We start from the raw sequence: 20,373 nt of genomic DNA, 5'->3' as shown, positions 1-20,373 counted from the left end.
GACGGTGGCGCCTAGTGCCCTGAACTTCTCCATTTTCTGTCCTAATTCCCATTGTCTGTCAAGGGTTGTTTTTGACAAGTCAGACCTAATAACATAGGAGAAATCTGAGGCTTTTATGGCCGTGGATTTAAGCGCTAAACTCAGGATCTTCTCTTTGATAGAATAAGTTAAGAAGTTGACTAAGATCTTTCTCGGTTTAGATCTCCCCTGCTTTAGGCGAAATGGGTTCCTATGGGCTCGTTGGATGTCCCTTTCCAGGTCTTCGACAGACTCCTCTAAGTTCAAGGACTCTTTAAGCAGGCATTTCCAGCAGCAGTCATCAGGAATCAGTTGTTCAGTCGTTCAGATGTAGTCTTTATGTGGACCAATACCAACTGTGCAGTATTTTTAAATATGTGCATTTAAGCCTGGATTGTCCAGTTTTCTCCTGTGTAGTTCAAGCTTAGGCGTTTTTGCCACCACTTTTCCATAGAGAGTGTTGCGGGTGCTGAATATAATCCCGAGCCCATCCCTCTATTATGTATCGGTAGTGTAAACGGTTTTGTATATGAGGGGCCCAACCCACTATGTAAGTAGTGCTGCAAATTCTGCACTGCCACTGTTGTGACTGTGGTAATCCTAATTTCGCACATAAATTCCAAAAATGTTTGGGTCCTTCATTACTGTGAAAGTCAACTACCAACTTTATCCCACAGTTCTCCCACAGAAACCAATGTATAGCTTTATGTCCTTTCCTGATGTCACTGTTGTACTACACTGGTGCCTCTGAGTGCAAGAAGAGAATCCTTCTATGTCTTTTTCATGGCTATTGTCATGGGTGATAAAAGCACAACTGACGGATCACTCTTCAAGTAAAGGATGCCAAGATCTGGTGGTGCTTGTGGTCGGGATCTTTCTATGGGCACCCACAGAAGCTGTTCTCTGTATCCATCATTGCAACTGAGACAATTTGTGTTCATGGCTGGTAAACATAGCCCCCCAGCCCTGTGTCTGCATGTGATTTTGAAAGCTTTAGTATAGGTTTCCTGCCTTCCCAAATGAAGTATTTTTATGCGGTAGTTGATGAAATGTAGTACTGCTGTGTAAATAGGTAGTCGTAGCATCTCAAATACACAGTTAAATCTCGGGGCAATCACCTGCACCCTACACAAGATTGCAAGTTGTAGGGAGCACCATTGTTGGAAATGTGAGTTAGCTTTATCCAACAATGGTTGTATGTTATGTACCACCATGTATTCCAGAGCCCAATTGATTAGGATGCCAATATATTTTAATTTGGATGTTTTCCAAGTTAACCCAGAGTCATTGACCCCTCGCGTACATTGACAGCCATACATTGGCATGGCTTCATTTTTGCCCTAATCTTAAAACCAGAAAAAAACAAGAATTCATCAATGAAGGACATGAGGCGTGAAATCCCACGATGTGGGTCACTAAGTGTCAGGAGAATGTCATCACTGTATAGCATTATTTTGATTTCTCCTACTGCAGTCTCCATGCTTCATATTTGCTCTGCCTGTGGCTCTAGAGCCAGCAAAAAGAGAAGCGAGGGCACCTTTGTCTCATTTCCCGGCGTATCTGAAATGTGTTTGACTTGTGTCTTCCTCAATCTAACTGGACAGTTGGTTCTCTATAGAGCCAGCATAGTTTGCCAATAAAGTCTTAGCCCATTTTTTCGAGTGTTTGCAATTAGTACCCCATTCTACCCTATCATACACTTTTTCAGCATATAATGATGGCATTATTTTACTGTTAATAGCCCTCTTCACGAGCAAGAGTATGGTGGAAAATACATATATGATGTGTGGAGGAGCAGTTTACTTAGGATTCATATATTGGGATTGGCACTACTTTTTTCAGCTTATTTGCTAGCCATTTGGCCAGGATTTTTTATGTTTGTGTGAAATGGTATGAGCTTCAACATGCACAGCATGCTTGGTTTTTACCCTGCTTCAAAATCAGATTGATGATTGCCCTCAGTTCACCCACCTATTCTGCTTCCTTAAAGATTTTATAGATTAGTGGCACCATGAGTATCATGTTTTGCTATAGTGCAAACATCCTCTCCAGGGGACATATTGTATGGCAGGTCCGTAACAGCTCAGTCATTTCCTCGTCTGTTATTTCCCCCACAAGTAGTCGTTGAATGTCATTGGAAAGAGTGGGTATGTGGAACTTTTTCCAGGAACCTTATCTCACCATGGGTACACTTGGGGCTTTCAGGACTATACTAGTCCCTTAGAACTGAGCATATATGTCCTCTATTACAACTGGATGGGTCACCAGGCAGTCTTGCTGGATTCTAATGGCAGAAATAGCTTCGTAGGCTTCCCTCTGGCCCAGTAGTGTTGCCAGCAATCTGCCTGCTTATTCGCCATGTTCGTAATGTCTGTACACTTTAGGCAAAGCAAGGCATATTCTGCCTGATGGGTAAAATAAGGGGTTAATTCAAATGTAGCCTTTTCTAAGCATCGGAAGATTTGCAATATGGGACTATCATCATATTGCCCATTCAGGGTGTGTATTTTCATCTGCAACTTTTTTTGGTCCTCCTGAAATTTCTTACTCTCCGTTTTGGAGTCTATCCTCAGAAAACCTTGCATTGAAGCCTTGTGGGCCACTGCTTGGGATTGAGATGATGGGACGTAAGTATTCCCTCAACCATTTTATCTCGGCTGGCAGCTTATATCTGTTCACATTCATCTATTGTTGTGTGAAGACAGGGAAATATGTCCAAGGACAAGTTCTAATAGTATTAAGGCATGGTCTGAGACTTCTCCCTCATGTATTGTGCGATCTCGTCGCACTGGTAATACAGGGTGGATTGGTTTAGGAAAAAAACTCTATTCGTGAACCTGTGCCATGTGCACATGAAACTAATGTTTACTCGCTGTCCCTTTATTACTGCTTTTTGGTTGTTGTTTTCCTTTTATGCTCCCCGCTCCCCTCCTTTTCTGCCTTTCTCTTTTTCGGGCTCGGTCAAAATCTGATAATAAAAATAAGTCCCAGTGCTTAAAAATGACTGCAACAACCTGCTCAAATTAAGCACTGAATTGATCTGTCATTTTGTTTAAATGTGCACTATTAAGGTTAAACATGTTATATACAAATCAGGAGAGAGTACTGTAAAATGTTTTAGTTTGCACTCTATTGATGATTAACATCATCTGTGTTCTTCTTCAGGGTTTACTCTTATTCACTGCGTAAATGATGGATTCAGCCGAGTTCCGAAAGAGGGGAAAGGAAATGGTGGATTACATGGCGGATTACCTGGAGGAGATTGAAAAGAGGCAGGTGTATCCTGGAGTGAATCCAGGGTATCTGAGACCCATGATTCCTGCATCCGCCCCCGAGGACCCAGAGACATTCGAAGATGTCATGAAAGATGTTGAGAGGGTTATTATGCCTGGAGTAAGTAGACACGTTTTTAAAATATGTACATTAAGATGTTGGTTACTTCAGGCTTTCTTCTCTATTGAAGGTTTTTCATGTCAAGATTGAAAGTGCCACAGGATAAAGTAGGTGGCTTATCCAAGCAGACTTTTATGTGGGATAGAAAGGCAAGAAACGCATAATACAGCGGACCACAGTTTTTTTTTATTCCACATAGGGCCTCATTTCCAGGGGCCCAGTAACCGCTATGGGGTCAGTAACAGGATTTGTTAGGCCTATAGAGATTACCAGATTCACAATAACTATGAGGATCAGAAGAATTCCCCCACAATCCCCTACTAGAATTACTGTTGTCCAGGTATTGTCAACTAGGGTGAGGTGAGAAATCCTAGCCAGAAAAATGCACAGTTTGAATTGGCCATAGGGCCACAAGCGATAAAGTACCCAAGTCATACTTTCTTTAAACAACCATACACATTGTAGTGTAGTTCCTATTATCCCAATAGGCTCTGCGCATTGGAATAATACCTTCAATAGTATAGGCCTAGACCAGACGTTAACTAGGTCTACTACTGTCGATATTAGACTTAAAGTTTTGGGTTTGCCAGCTAGCTCAGAGTTCAGTAGAAACTTTCTCGAATAGGCAAGGAGGAGTTGAACCTCCCTGGATAGACAAGAAGGGATTTAGTTTCTGACAACCATAGAACATGACAACTTTGCTCTCCCCTAATCAAGAGTGTATCTCTAGAGTCGTGTGAACAAAAGGCAATTTATTTTACTCAGTCAGTACGTGCATTCTTAGTCTCATCAGATTGTAGAGAAAAGGAAGAGACGGGCGTGTTCAATAAAAGATGTTATTTATTGATCAGTCTCTTTTCTCGTACAAGAGAAATGGATCGATATTATTGCAATACTTATGGTTAAGTAAAGTGCATACATTAAAAGCAGAAGTATAAAATAATACTGTAAAAACATTGATATGGTTTCTAAGCCATATGAAGGTTTAAAATGGATAAAATGAATACATACACATATACATTTGACTAATCGTACTCAACTGGTGTTTCTAACTACGCCTACCCCGTGTACCTGACCTAAGCCTAATACGTGGGCGGGAATAGAAAGTTACAGTTTAAGTTAAGTTTGTTTTGCCAAGTGACTGACTAAAGAATTCTCTGCGAGGGGTTATTCAGTTCTGTACCTGGAATCTAAGATGAATGAGGGATGGTATCTCTCGTCTCTGGTCTCGATATTCCAGGCTGCCTGGGAGGGCTACCCGGAAGCGCCGGAGCTGGATTTCTCGGCAGGAGAAAGCAGCGTCTCGTTCTCAGCGCGTCAGGAAGGCGGGGCTGCGCCAGCGGGGTCTGCTCTGCTCTGGGCTTCGGCAAGTCTGGCTGCTCCGATCTCGTCACCACCGCGTGTGTTTGCATAGGGCAATATCGGTAATATTTATACCTTTAAGGTGCCGAGATTGACGTAAGGATGGACATAGATACGTCAATAAGGATGTCATACGACCAGGTAGTTAGCACATTCTTTTGCTGAAGTTCTCGGTGAAATCAAAACAATGGCCGCAGGGTTTTTCCCAGGTCTATCATAGGTTTGATTTGTTTTGAGAACTCCGTATGCCTTATCAGGGGCTGGAGGAATATCGCTTGTCTAATTAGATGGCAAGCGTTATGACCTAATCAGATAACACGTTCCTGTGCCGTAGTGTGGCTTTATCAGATAACGGTTCCTGCATCATGGGGGTTTTCTTCCCCATGGGATGGCTGCTAGTTAACTTGTTAACCAGAATAGGGTCAGGAATAGGGGGATCGATACAGAACCTATAGGAATACATCACACCCACTCCACGCTAACTATGGACATATTTACTAATCTATGCATAGTAAAACATACTGTAGAGTATCGTGTATACCTTACCACCCCAAAATACATAAATGCATTTTGAATTTATCAAATATACGGAAAAAACAGTCATATGTAATATATGCACTCAAGCTGTAGAATAATGCTAAAGTAATCACGCATATCTATACATTATCACTAATTTGTATATGAGAATTTACACATGAAATGGCTCTTAATACAGAAAAAAGGTTCGAGACCATTCCATCACAGCATAAAATAATTATGAACATACCAGCGGGCAGCTAATGTCTATAAGCAATCTAAAATTAGAAATTTTAGTTCTCCAAGAATAGGTCTTACTTTAAGCAGAAGATAGTGTCCGGAAAAATTCGAAAAATATTTTGGGGCTGCTGAAAAAAAATTGCTGTCCGTGAACTGGAGGGAAAATTGTTCATGGTATTTTGCTTTTCTAGTTGAAGGTCAAATTCAGGGAACGCCGTGTACGAGCTTGCTCAAAAGTCTCTATTTCTGCTCTGGTGAGAACATCATATCATTTAAACTCTCGAAAAAGTTGTCAACAGCTTCCTGGGAGAGTTCCACTAACTCGGAAATAGGTGTAACCATGCATTCGTGCGCATGATTGTCTCCATTGACTTTTTGATTAATATTGCTGACAGAAGGTCGTACCTGATCGATGCCGCTTTCATCTTGAACTTCACTACCCCTTAATCGTAGTGGTGAAGCTTCCACGAATGCCGTCATCAGGATTGGTAGCCTTTGAGGGCAGCACAAAGCATGAGCCTTTATTGGACTCAACAATGTTTCTGCATCCATTGGCGCATCTGATTGTAGCGTCAGACAGGTGTCTAACACGCATTCTTCTCCGCATAGCAGGCACTTTAATACAGGTAAAACACATCGCTGCCACATTGGTCGAAATGAAAGAAACCAAGTCATGTTCAGGTCTCTAAGCCGGGATAGTCCCAGGATTTTTGATATCCGGTCCCGGTATCCAATGGCTAGGATTGTTTCTTCCCTTGTCGCAGGTGTTTTGTCTGTGACATGGTTTGCCATAACGAAATATAAGGACTAAGAATAGGATTCCTGCAATTAGTCCCCAAATGAGGGGAAGTCCGCCAAAAATCGAATGGACGAAATCTGGAAAAATACCCAGTATGGCTTTGAATGGTGTTAATGCCATCGAAAATACTGTCTTAAATACTTTTGAGACTCCACTGGTATCAGAAATATTTAAGATTTCATTCAGGATTTCTGCGAAATGTATGGGGGAATTAGTTGATAACAATGAATGTATCTCTGCAGTCGTCCTTGCGACTAGGAGATCATACGTTTCTTTTGATGACGTGAGCCTTGTCGGCGTCTGAAGAAGCACTGTTTTCATTCTGCTTAAAGTATCTATTCGAATAGAAGTAATTTTCAAGTTGGGCCACGTTTCTGACGCTGTTTGCGCGGTCCCATAATGAAATCACGCAAGTCAGCACCATCAGTAAGTAAAGTTAGGTGTTGCTTAATTTCTGCCAGTGTGGAAGTTTGTAGCCACTGAAGGCATAATTTGCCCACACTGTAGGTGGTTATTATTCCTGGGTGTTGTCTTTGGGAATATCTAGGGTCTGGCCTGGTCATTTTGAACCCCTGTGTTTTGTTCAGGAATCTGTCTTGACAGTTATTAGTATCTGTGGGCCAGATCAACCACTGTTTCCAATCTGGATGTGTTCTGTTTTCGTTTAATACATAATTTACGTCTATCTCTTCATCTGTAGAGCTATTGCTGTTCTTTGTTAGTTTTGGAATAGACGGTTTATTTAAGTCTTTGATTTTGGCTAAGCCAAGACAGGTAGTTTGTTGAACAGTGTCATTTAAAAATATAATTTGTTCTGGGATCATGCAGGCTCTAAACAAAGATTCTATACCCTGTACTTGCCATTCTTTTGTACCCCAAACACTCTTTACTTCAACATTTTTGTCCCAATAATCAAAACCAAAAGTATTCATTTGTTCAAAGAATGAGTCTGAATATATCAATTTCGCAGGTGTTTTGTCTGTGACATGGTTTGCCATAACGAAATATAAGGACTAAGAATAGGATTCCTGCAATTAGTCCCAAAATGAGGGGAAGTCCGCCAAAAATCGAATGGACGAAATCTGGAAAAATACCCAGTATGGCTTTGAATGGTGTTAATGCCATCGAAAATACTGTCTTAAATACTTTTGAGACTCCACTGGTATCAGAAATATTTAAGATTTCATTCAGGATTTCTGCGAAATGTATGGGGGAATTAGTTGATAACAATGAATGTATCTCTGCAGTCGTCCTTGCGACTAGGAGATCATACGTTTCTTTTGATGACGTGAGCCTTGTCGGCGTCTGAAGAAGCACTGTTTTCATTCTGCTTAAAGTATCTATTCGAATAGAAGTAATTTTCAAGTTGGGCCATGCCCTTGCCTCCCTGTCTGGAAAGGAGCTGGGGAACAATAAGCGTCCACAGCACTTGACCTTCGCAGTCGTAGTTACGAGATAAGGAGTCCCGGGCATAAGACTACAGCATCTGCGGTCCACAATTAGAACGTAACTCCCATTATAGAGTCTTTGAAAGAATGGTTCTATCTCTGTTGCAGGTGTGCCTAGCTGGTGACATGAAAGGTTATTTGAGTTCCCTTCACAGGCTCCATGCAAACTAATTCCATTACACAGAAGTGTACCGCTTAGTGACATCGCACAATTATTGCCACTGAGAAACACTTTCTGTCCTTTATTACTGACACATGCATGTGAATAGGGCAAGTTCCATGTTGTTTTAATGTACCCTTTTCCCAATTTTTCGTACATGCCAGCCTGTATATATTTTTGGCAGTACTGAAACCTGAAGGTTGATATTGGAATATTAATTATCCCATGTATTATCCATTCACTGACAGGTCGTTCTGACATTGTCACTGGTAATCTCTCGAGTTTCTCAATGCTCAGGATTGTATAATCAGCACCCTTTTGTGCCATACTGATTTGTTTATCAGTAAGGTTAAAGATATTGAATAGTGACGTTGTGTTGATTAAACGCCAAGGCACATAGCCTGAACGCAGATTTTGTAACGTCCAGCCAAGCTGTACAATAGAACGCAATTGGGACTGACCGTGTTGTAACAACAGTAAGTCTTGCGATAATATGTCGATTGCTGAAGACACAATGCTGTCCAGAGAAAAAATTCTGGAGGACAGAGTCATTAACCCATTGTCCACTACAGAAAGTGATTTTTCCAAATTAATGCGGTCAATTTCCCGTATACTTTCTGCTGTCTCAATTTGAGTAACCTTCCAGGCCTCGTTGTATGCTGCGTATACAGAGGCTGCTATGAAACGTTTCTGACGCTGTTTGCGCGGTCCCATAATGAAATCACGCAAGTCAGCACCATCAGTAAGTAAAGTTCGGTGTTGCTTAATTTCTGCCAGTGTGGAAGTTTGTAGCCACTGAAGGCATAATTTGCCCACACTGTAGGTGGTTATTATTCCTGGGTGTTGTCTTTGGGAATATCTAGGGTCTGGCCTGGTCATTTTGAACCCCTGTGTTTTGTTCAGGAATCTGTCTTGACAGTTATTAGTATCTGTGGGCCAGATCAACCACTGTTTCCAATCTGGATGTGTTCTGTTTTCGTTTAATACATAATTTACGTCTATCTCTTCATCTGTAGAGCTATTGCTGTTCTTTGTTAGTTTTGGAATAGACGGTTTATTTAAGTCTTTGATTTTGGCTAAGCCAAGACAGGTAGTTTGTTGAACAGTGTCATTTAAAAATATAATTTGTTCTGGGATCATGCAGGCTCTAAACAAAGATTCTATACCCTGTACTTGCCATTCTTTTGTACCCCAAACACTCTTTACTTCAACATTTTTGTCCCAATAATAAAAACCAAAAGTATTCATTTGTTCAAAGAATGAGTCTGAATATATCAATTTCGTGTTTGTTATCATGGTCTTTGTCCCTGTCTTATTTGACAATTTGAAATAAAATGTTTCAGCATTACTTATGTTAAAACCTGAAAAGTATGAATATTTGTCGTAAACGGTTCTTGAGCTTCTTTTTGGAGGTGTTGCACAATGTTCCCATTGATTATAGGTTGTGCAGATCTATGTAGAAAATGGTTACCATAGTGGTTATAACAGTACATACTATCATAATTTGTAGAACCCTGCAAATAATCATGTTTGGTAAATTTAGCAGACATCACTAAGTCAGACATCATATTGTTTATACTTTCAAAGTCCCAATCATCAGCAAATGAGCTTGGTTTTACAAAGTCACTCAACGAGATCTTAATTTGGTGTGGATATTTCAGGATTTCAACCGGACCATAGATTTCGTAGTCAGTGTTGTCCCATGCTACCCCACCCGTTATAGGATTGGCTGTGAAGTTGACTGAAGAAAGTTCTCTTTTCTCGATGTGTGAAGATGTGTGTGGTTTGAGGATCAAGTTGATTTTCTGACTTGCTGTGTGCATTTTAGCATATTTTCCCTCAATGAAGCGTCCCAAAGTTAGTATCATGATGAGCCAAAGTATGAGGATAAATGCACCAAAACCCACCCAAAATTCAATCCATGGAGAAATCAGATATGTTTCTTTCAGTTGTTTCAAAAGTACTTTAACTTTATCTTTAAAGGTTTTTGTTGATGGCTGTGTTTTTGATTCAGTGAAGCCTTCAGAGGAATCATCGAAGTTTATGAAGTAGCCAGATGCAGTTCTGTCAATTGTTCCAATTGCTTCAGGATTACTGTTTCTTGCATAGTCGTTTGTTACTTCATTATAGATTGGTGTGTCTCTGCTAAATGTTTTTATTTGGGTTTTCAGAGGTCTAAGTTCCATTGCAGTGTTGCATAGTCCTTGTTGTAGATCTGTAGGCGTTTCGAATGTGATCAGCCTCTTAGATTGAACCTCTGTGTTTGTAGCAAATCTTGGTGTTCTACTACTTATTGGGAGTCCACTTGGCCTACTATTTGTTATCGGCCACATGATTGTGGTTTTACCAGGTCGATGGATACAACTCGGTTCTCCTTTTTACCAGCAAGCGGCGGTAGTACTACTGATCTTGTCCCGTTGATAGACAAGACAGGAACTGCTTTTCTGTAAGAAGGCCCAAATTCCTTCTTTACCGCGATCTTTTCTCTGACTAGATCCCCGACTTTTGGAATCCAGACAGGTCTTGCTGGGACAGGTGGTGGTTCTTCAGTGGTTGTTGGCTGCTGTCTCAACTTTATGTTGCTCAGGTCTTTTCTTGTTTCATTTAAGTCCTGCAAAATAGCCAAACGATCTTTGATATCGAAGCTTTTTTCCTTCACCACTGAAGTTTGACTATCGAGGTCTAAAACCAACATCCTAGTTCCAAATAATAATTCGTACGGACTGAATCCCTTCAGAGAATTTCTTGGCAGGTTATTTAGACTACGTTGGACACTTATTAGATGTTTGACCCACCCAGCTCCCGAACCTAATATCCTTTCTGTTATAGATAGCTTTATGCCTTGGTTTTTTCTTTACACCATCCCGTATCCCTCAGGAAGGAAGTGAGAAGATTCCCGCTGTGCTATGCTCCTTTGGCCATGTTTCCCATCTGGCTGGAGGGCTAGAGTGAAAACAATGGTCAAACGTAGCATGCTCTTAGCGTATATGCCATTTAGACTCGCAAATCTTTGTATAACAGTCCAGACGTCAGCCGAGTGCTGGTGATCTACATTATAAGTGGAAACTAGCCTGTATATGTTAATCGCAAGCCTTGCTTTTTACTGTTGATTTTTTCTGGAGTGAAACGACACGGTATTACACCGTTTCTCTCACCACTGCGATTTCTGTTGCAGTTTGAGCAGTTTTTTACAAACATGGTGTGATGCAGGCTCATGCCTGGCCACCAGTACCTTGATTGTAATTCTTCCAGAGAATGTTTCAGTTTGAGGTGTCTAAGACCCTCACCCATATGCGCGTCTGCAATTAACAAGTTTCTCCTGTCCATGTTTGGAATCACTCTATCCCCCACTCCAGGGATTCGAGCAAAAGGGACGGAGTTTGCATCGATTATGTATGTATAATTGAGTGGATAGTTGATCGGTAGCGCTGAGCAGTCGCCTTTTGATGACGTTTTCACCGCCAGTACTGTTTCACCGTCAATATACTTCACTGTACGCTTTTTTCTTGCTACGGAAGCCGATTTAGTTGCTACCGCTGTGGCTGTCTCAGCCAATGAATTCCATGCAACGTGAACGCCATCACGCTGATGACTCAGTGAGTGTGTCACGTGAGTCTTTGGTAGTTCTTTTTGTAAAAGAGCTATTTGTTCCCAAAGCAGTTTCTGCTTTATTGTTGCATCTGTGTCATCTTTGTAATCGTTTTGAATCCATGTCTGCAAATCGTTGTTATATGATTTGACGCAGTAATATGAATCGGACACTATAAGTGTCGGGAATTCGCGATCCGCATTATCTAGCGCCATTTTCAATGCTATTATTTCAGTCTGTTGTTCTGAATTAGTTTCTACTGAGTGTGTTTTTGTTAATAGAGGTCTTAGTTTACCTCCGCGCCACACTTCTTTTGTAATCTCACATGTGGGGTTATATGCTTGTTCTCCCCAAACGGAGGGTCGAGCATGTCCGTCTATATAGATTACACAAGCGTATTGTCGTAAGGGCAGAATGTCGATAGGCAGAGGGAATGTTCTTTCATATTCTAGATTTTTCAGTTCCTCTAGTTCTGGATCAAAGTAGTAGTATACTTTGTCCGTTGTAATTGAATTCACCCATTGTATCCATTCCGGATTCAATGTTGTTGTTGGTAAATTACATGGTGTTGTTAATGCCTCAAAGGCTGATTCTGCTGTTCTGACTGTGATACGTCTACCGTCAGCTTGATCTTTTTCTCTAGCTATTGCGGTTTGAACTGCATGAACAATGTTTTCTTTAATGCTGAATTTCTTTTCAGCTTCTGTGTACAAGTGTGATTTGAATGCAATTGGTACCTTTTCTCCCTCATTAGAGGTCAGGTATGTGAATCCGCATCTTCCTGGGATGACTCGAATCACAAGATTGCGTGTGTTATCACGTGTTTCTAATTTTGTTTTAATTAACATGTCTGTTTGTAAGGATCTCAAAATTTCTGTGTGTATTTGAGTCCAATTGGTTCTTTTAAAATCTGGTTTTATTAGATCATAAAGGGGTTTGACCCTTTCTGCGTAATTTGCAATGTATGTTCTTCCGAAATTTAGGAAGCCTAGAATTGACTGTAGGTTTTTTAGTGTTCTAGGTGCTTGGAGTACGGCACATTTCTCTAGGAAATTGTCAGCCAGGCTTTTGCCTTCACTTGATAATTCATATCCTAAGAACAGGACTGTCAGATGGGCAATTCTGGATTTTTTAAAGTTGAATTTGTAACCCTCTGCTGCGAACCCAAGTATTATGGTGTTCACTCTCTTCAAGTGAGTCTCCAAGTCATCATCTGTTAAGTATATGTCGTCGACATACGATAATGCTTCGTCATCATATGTTTGTAGTAATTCTGTTACTCTCGCTGAGAATACCCCTGGGCTATTCTTGTACCCCTGGGCTAACCGACAGAATTGTTTTTGAGTGCCATTTATTGAGAACGCAGACAAATATCTGCTCTCTGGTGCTATGTTTTGACAAAAGAATCCATTAGAGATGTCTAATGTTGTTTTGTATTTTTTGCGCACTATGTTATTCATTGGTGCAGCACTATGCGAGTTTTGCACTGCAAAAGTTTTGCAACATGAGTTAAGGTGTCGGTAATCCAAAACTAGACGATATGAATTGTCTGGTTTGGAGACCGGAACCAAAGGGTTGTTCATTTGTGAGGTGCAAGTTTCAATCACCCCCTGGTATTCTAGCTGATCTAGGATTTCTTTTACCTGTTTTTTAGCTTCTTGCTTAATTGGGTACTGCCTTTGTGCAGTAGGGTGTGATTTTAACTGGATTTTGTGAGGAGGAGAGTCCTCATCCCATCCTACGTGATTTTTATATAAAGCAGGAGCTAGAGCTACTGCCCACTTTCTTGCAAGTGTGTATTTTTTATGAATTGGGATATGATTTGAGAAGGCAGGCATAATTATTTCTTCGCCATGAGGGCACTCCCTGACAAACTCTGGTGGCCAGTCTTTTTCAGCTAGAAGGATGTCATAGCCCTTGGAGAGATTATCCCAAAATAGTCCCCTTATTTTTCTAGTCTTATCCCCTTCTATACGTAATGTTATTTCATATATTTTGTGAGGTTTGCTAACTCTGGTGTCTGCAGTTTCCACTTGAAGATATTCATTCGTTTCCACTGTCTCCAGATGATTCATAAGGACTTTGCGAGCTATGCTCACTTCTGCTGCGCTGTCTAGCATTGTCTGAGCCCATTCTCCGTTTTTCAGTTGTGTCCTCAGTATTCTCGGCATTGTTAACTACCTTGATACTGGCTACCTTCTTTTTTGGAAATTGTAGTTTCTTTTTTAGATGAGCAGGTTCCTTGTCTTTGGACTTGGCGTGCTCTTCTCTTTGTTCTGATCGTCCTCTTCTTTCCGATTTCTGCGAGGAAGTCTGAAAAGATTGAGAGGGACGTGTATCAATGTCTTGATATCTATCAGGCTTCTTTATATTATCCCTAATTCTAAGGTTATATCTTTTCCCAGAGGGGTCACTCTGGGGTGACCTGTGTCTTTGGTTCGGAGATTTTACTCTTCGCCTAGGAGACCTTCCTCTGGACTGGAATTTCTTTTCTTTAGGATTGGATGGTTTGTTTCCATCCCAGCTCTTTTTTTGTGATGTTGAATTATTATTAAAAAATATTTTTTCAGGACTTTCAATCAGTTGTGGTTTTACTGGTATTCCACCTAAACTATCTCTACCTAGTTCCTCATAGGATTTTTCTATGATTCTGGCAATCTCAGCTGGTTGGTCTGCTATATCTGTCTCCTTTAACCTCTGGCGGATCGCCACGTTTGCTGCTTCTCCCTTTATGTTGGCTAATAATATAGCCGAGACCTGCTTGAAGTCTTTTAGTAATTTCATACCAAGAGTTAAAGCGGGTTCTGGACCGTATTCGTCTTGAATTTGTTTTAGCACATCTGGTATTACCGAAATGGATGGAACACCGTGCGTTTTTGTGTAGATGGAAGCAAAGACTGTACCCCAAGTGTCACAGTCCTCCACGTGTGGTGCGATTCCCATTGGAAGACAGATAGTCAGAATCCTGTGTTTTTCTAACGGGGTGGTGTCTGGAAACACAGCCTCTATTTGGGTGATTTTTTGTGCTAACCAGAATGGTATTTGTTCCCGTTTAGCTGGTACTTTACCTAGGCAGGATTGTATGTTCTGTGGTGTAATTTTATTTGTGTTCCCCTGGTGAGGGGTCAGCTGTGGAATTTTAATTGCTGGTTGAATTGTTGAAGTCCGCATCACATATTGGACTAATTGTCTATGTATGTTTATTAATTCTTTTAGTTGTACTAAAAGATCTGCTGCAGGCATTCTTTCGAAGTTTGGATGCGGTGTGTATCCGGCTAGGACCGGCCACGTTGCTCCTGGTCTACCTAAAAGGACCGAGCCTGGTGATGTGATTATTGTGTTTTAGGGCGCCATTAAATAAGAGCAGGTGCTCTTGAAATTTAAGTGGTACTTCCACCTCCTCGAAAGGAGTATACTCATTAGGAGGTTCCTCTGTTTTGTTATAGTGGAAGTACTTTGTTACAGCATTTGCTGCTGGAAAATGTATCCATGAATAGTATACCTCTGTCTGCCGATATTCGTGTGCCTCAATTACGAATATGACTGTGCCACCTCTAGGTGTCAGTCCATTTTCTATAAGTTTTAAAGTTATAGATTTCCTTTTGATGACCGGGATGAGTATTATATCCTGGTCAGCTTCTTGTATAGAAGTATCAGCTGCTACTATTTCAGCTGCTAATCTAACTGCCTCTCTTTCATCATCACTGTCTACCATTTTACCGACAGGAAGCTTATTTTGTTTGTTTGCAGATCAGGTTTCTTATGGAAACAAAGATTAGATGCACAATATTTTGGAACAGTGCATCCTTCAACGTTGACTAAACCAAGAACCATACATAGGAGTTTCCTCCTGCGAGGTCTGGCGGATATTACCTTTTACCCACTCCAGACGTCTTTGGAGTATTATGGGAAAAAGGGGTCTGAGTGAGAAAGCACGACTGAGTTACTCTAAATGTCTTACGTTAGTTTTATCGCCCTTCCAAACGCGTTGGGCGCCATGTAGTGTAGTTCCTATTATCCCAATAGGCTCTGCGCATTGGAATAATACCTTCAATAGTATAGGCCTAGACCAGACGTTAACTAGGTCTACTACTGTCGATATTAGACTTAAAGTTTTGGGTTTGCCAGCTAGCTCAGAGTTCACTAGAAACTTTCTCGAATAGGCAAGGAGGAGTTGAACCTCCCTGGATAGACAAGAAGGGATTTAGTTTCTGACAACCATAGAACATGACAACTTTGCTCTCCCCTTATCAAGAGTGTATCTCTTGAGTCGTGTGAACAAAAGGCAATTTATTTTACTCAGTCAGTACGTGCATTCTTAGTCTCATCAGATTGTAGAGAAAAGGAAGAGACGGGCGTGTTCAATAAAAGATGTTATTTATTGATCAGTCTCTTTTCTCGTACAAGAGAAATGGATCGATATTATTGCAATACTTATGGTTAAGTAAAGTGCATACATTAAAAGCAGAAGTATAAAATAATACTGTAAAAACATTGATATGGTTTCTAAGCCATGTAAAGGTTTAAAATGGATAAAATGAATACATACACATATACATTTGACTAATCGTACTCAACTGGTGTTTCTAACTACGCCTACCCCGTGTACCTGACCTAAGCCTAATACGTGGGCGGGATTAGAAAGTTACAGTTTAAGTTAAGTTTGTTTTGCCAAGTGACTGACTAAAGAATTCTCTGCGAGGGGTTATTCAGTTCTGTACCTGGAATCTAGGATGAATGAGGGATGGTATCTCTCGTCTCTGGTCTCGATATTCCAGGCTGCCTGCGAGGGCTACCCGGAAGCGCCGGAGCTGGATTTCTCGGCAGGAGAAAGCAGCGTCTCGTTCTCAGCGCGTCAGGAAGGCGGGGCTGCGCCAGCGGGGTCTGCTCTGCTCTGGGCTTCGGCAAGTCTGGCTGCTCCGATCTCGTCACCACCGCGTGTGTTTGCATAGGGCAATATCGGTAATATTTATACCTTTAAGGTGCCGAGATTGACGTAAGGATGGACATAGATACGTCAATAAGGATGTCATACGACCAGGTCGTTAGCACATTCTTTTGCTGAAGTTCTCGGTGAAATCAAAACAATGGCCGCAGGGTTTTTCCCAGGTCTGTCATAGGTTTGATTTGTTTTGAGAACTCCGTATGCCTTATCAGGGGCTGGAGGAATATCGCTTGTCTAATTAGATGGCAAGCGTTATGACCTAATCAGATAACACATTCCTGTGCCGTAGTGTGGCTTTATCAGATAACGGTTCCTGCATGATGGGGGTTTTCTGCCTCATGGGATGGCTGCTAGTTAACTTGTTAACCAGAATAGGGTCAGGAATAGGGGGATCGATACAGAACCTATAGGAATACATCACAACATGCGTTTAGAAATCAAATGGTAATTGACTGAATGCTAATGTCAAAATGGACCCACAAATATCAAAGAACTCTGATCATACAAACAGATTACCCACAAGTACATTAGTCAGAATGTCACAGTTTTAAGGAGAAACAAGTGCAAGCTCAGGATGTGTCTGACACCTACCACTTGCCAACTTCCATAGGACTTCTTTGGAGGAAAAGATAAAATTAACAATTGTGTGGTTTTGCAGAAATTAAGTGTGTTAAATGATAACGTTTTGGCACTATCCCTGCTTGTTTAAAACCCATCTGCATGTGAATGTATGTGATGCCCTGCATCTCTGGGAGCATTTGCATCTCTGGGAGCATTAATAAAATAATTTTTACATCTGAATAATGAATATTGTGCACTGTATGCTTGGGTTATAGGAACAGCGGAATTAAGTCTGAATCCTACTATACCATAGTTTTAAATAGCGCTGAGTGATGCAGTTTTGTCAATTTGTAATGCTTTAAATAACAAGTATTGCTAGTACCCAACTCATTGGTGTTGCATTTTTTGACTTAGGAAGGATGACTGACTGAGGCAGGACTGAGTTAGCCAAATACTATTCAGATATGTGATTGCAACATGCACGGTCAAGCCAACATCAGAATGCGAATTCACTGAACTAATTTAGAAGTTTCTTTGAAAGACAGGGTCTTTTCTTTCATTTCACTGGAGTTATATACTGCAGCTCACTTTGGACCTCCCATGCCTCGTCTCTTAGTGTGCAGTGATTGACAAAGAGCCGCAGAGACTCTATGTATAATAATATGTTCATACATGTGAGGAAGGGTTGTAGATTTCATTCGTATTCCTTTCAAGTCATAGAGAACTGGTGCAGTGCTGCACCCTGTTTCACACCAACTGCGGACCGAAAACAAAAAAACAGATTCCACGCAACGCAGCAAATCAGCTTTCTGAGTGGGAGAGAACACAAATGCGCCATATGTACTAAGATATGGTGCTCTTCTGCGCCATGGTGCACGGATGTCTGGGTTACAGGCAGGATTATTTTTGTACAGGGATACTTTCATGCACAAAAACAGTCCTTAGAGTAATATTCCCGCAGCACGAATTAAAAAAAGATAACAAGGAGAAATAGAGATATTTCTCCTTGTTATGCCCCTGTCATGTAGGCACACTATTTTTGCACAAAATTAAGTTTACATGTCTTTGTAAATCTGGCCTTGGGTTAAAATACATGGGTGGATGCATGAGAATGCCCATGCTTCACCCATGTAACGCGTATCCCATGCAAAGTAAGGCAAGATAGCACAATATTCTGTGTTGAATTTCTTTTTATTTACTAAGCCAGGCTATAGTTAATGCCATAAAAAGATTTTGCATTAGTCTGAGTCACAAGAGTGGTGCAACCTCATCAGAAAATCATAGTACATCTAGGCCAAAATGAATACTTACTACCTGGGGCCATATTACGTATGCGGCACATTTTCCTTGTTAGCGTTGGGCGCACGTTTCATAAGGTAAGCCCACCTCTAACCAGGAAAATGCACCACATTACATTATAGTGAATGCACTGCCTCCATGGCAGCCGCGAACATGCGCTGCCCTAGGGGCAGTGCATTCAGGTGAAAAACAAAGCGGCTGCTTTGAAGCCATTCCATGTTTCACTGTGCAGGCAGCAACCCGCCTGCACTTTGAAAGGGGACTAGAGATCACCTTGCAGGCAGGTGCAGTGAGTGACTGCACCTGCCTGCAAGAAGAAGGCCGGGGGTCAATGGGACTACTTTTCACCCCCATAGGGCTGCCATCAGGGGGCGCACTGGCAGTGCGCCTCCTGACAGCTTCTTTGCCTCCGCGCCCCATCTGTAATACGGCACAGGTTCAGATGCAAAGGGATCCGCTCACTTGCATCGGGTCACACCCCTTGCAAATGAGGAAACGCCCTCTGATGATTGCACTAGCGCTTTATGTGCACAAGTGCTATCAGTATTACAGAAGTGGACACCCAAGCATCTGGGACCCCTTCTCTAATAGCAAAGTGCCCCAGGGACGTGCAAAGCGGGTGCAAATGCCCATTGTACCCCCACCCCCGGGCACTCAGGTAATAATGCCCCTGTTGCAAATGTTCTTATTTGTAAAGGTCAATCAGTGAAAATGTAATTTCTGCAATTGTTGGTTTGTGCAAACGATAAAGCAAAGTTGCACTGATACCAGCAAAAACAATCACCAATAGTGCGATCTTAATATGGTCCTAAGACTGATAACTGGTGAAGTATTAAAAAGGGCAACAGTGGAAAAAAAGGAAATCTGCAACTCCTGCAGCATCCCAGCACAGTAAAAATGAGGTGTTGTCATGTGGTACGGTTATTGCAGTGAACCATTGCTTTTAATGGAATAACAATAAAAGTGCAGCAAGCGTAGAGAGCCCATAGGTCTGGCCTTGTTAATCAGATGCTCATAGTTTTTATTTTTTAATGAAAGTAGATGCCACAAAGTAAAAAACAATGTTTTAAAGATTCATCCCTTTGTCTAAATGTTGTCGCCATTCGCTTGCAATAAAAATGTAATTTAAACAGAAATAAACAATCACAGAGATTCTTAATAGAACAGTTTGGGTGTTTCCCAGCAGGCAGTTGTACTTAAGACAGAAATAGAAATCATTTAAGCTTCAATGCACATCACAGGAAAATATGATTCTTCTTGGTGAAAACATAAAATCACATTTGACTTTGAATTACTGCAACCGGAATAAACAGAATTAGCACGAAAGTATCAATAACATTGTAAAGAAGCATAAAGAGAAGAAGAAAAAAACACACTGGCACAGTAATGTACTGGGTACGGATATATGACGGTACAACGCGTACCGTCACAACGCATACCTTTACAACGCGGCCGTGACAACGCAAGTCGTTACCACGACTTGCGTTGGGGGGGCGCGGATTTCGAATAGTTTAATTTACTATTCTAACACCAGTCCCCGTGGACCCTAGGGAAGGTGTTAGGATAGTAAATTAACTATTTTTAGACCTTGAGCGCCCTCCAGCGCAAGTCGTGGTAACGACTTGCGTTGTCACAGCCGCGGTGTAAAGGTACCGCGTTGTGAAAACATCGTTGTAAACGATGTTTACCACTGGGTACCATCCCTAGCACTGAAGGGCACTTTTCTTTTTTAGGGGGATAGCGCTAATCTAATCTGACAAAGTACCAACTGTCGCAATGCAAGCAAGCCAATAGCTGAAGTGGGCTGAGCCATTGCCCATGATATATGCATTGTTGGGTGGAACCAAAATATGAATGACGGGCCAACAGATCAATGGATTAACAAGGATGACCTAAAGCCTCTCTATGTAGGTACATAGGTATGCTTTTTTTTAGGATATGGACCAGCACTAAAAAAGAGAATGTTAATAATCTGCTTTGAGAGGGCCCAGATGTCTATGAGGGGAATCATGACACCTTCAGATAAATGAACGCACATGAAAG

The 20,373-nt window shown here is 41.3% G+C and overlaps 1 protein-coding gene across 5 annotated transcripts in view; it reads left to right on the top strand.

The window, feature by feature from the left end:
* Positions 1-20,373, top strand: part of LOC144829208 (aromatic-L-amino-acid decarboxylase-like) — an 833,710-nt gene that overhangs the window by 108,882 nt on the left and 704,455 nt on the right. For all 5 annotated transcript variants that reach the window (XM_078688114.1, XM_078688115.1, XM_078688113.1 and 2 more), the window contains exon 2: positions 3,184-3,411. In XM_078688114.1, coding sequence (XP_078544240.1) covers positions 3,208-3,411 — 204 coding nt within the window. In that variant the 5' untranslated portion in view covers positions 3,184-3,207. The remainder of the gene's footprint in view (positions 1-3,183; positions 3,412-20,373) is intronic.

This window comes from Lissotriton helveticus, chromosome 4_1, assembly GCF_964261635.1.
Source record: "Lissotriton helveticus chromosome 4_1, aLisHel1.1, whole genome shotgun sequence".
NCBI lineage: Eukaryota > Metazoa > Chordata > Amphibia > Caudata > Salamandridae > Lissotriton > Lissotriton helveticus.
Note: the sequence above shows the minus strand (reverse complement) of the source record. Positions and strands in the feature narration are given on the sequence as shown.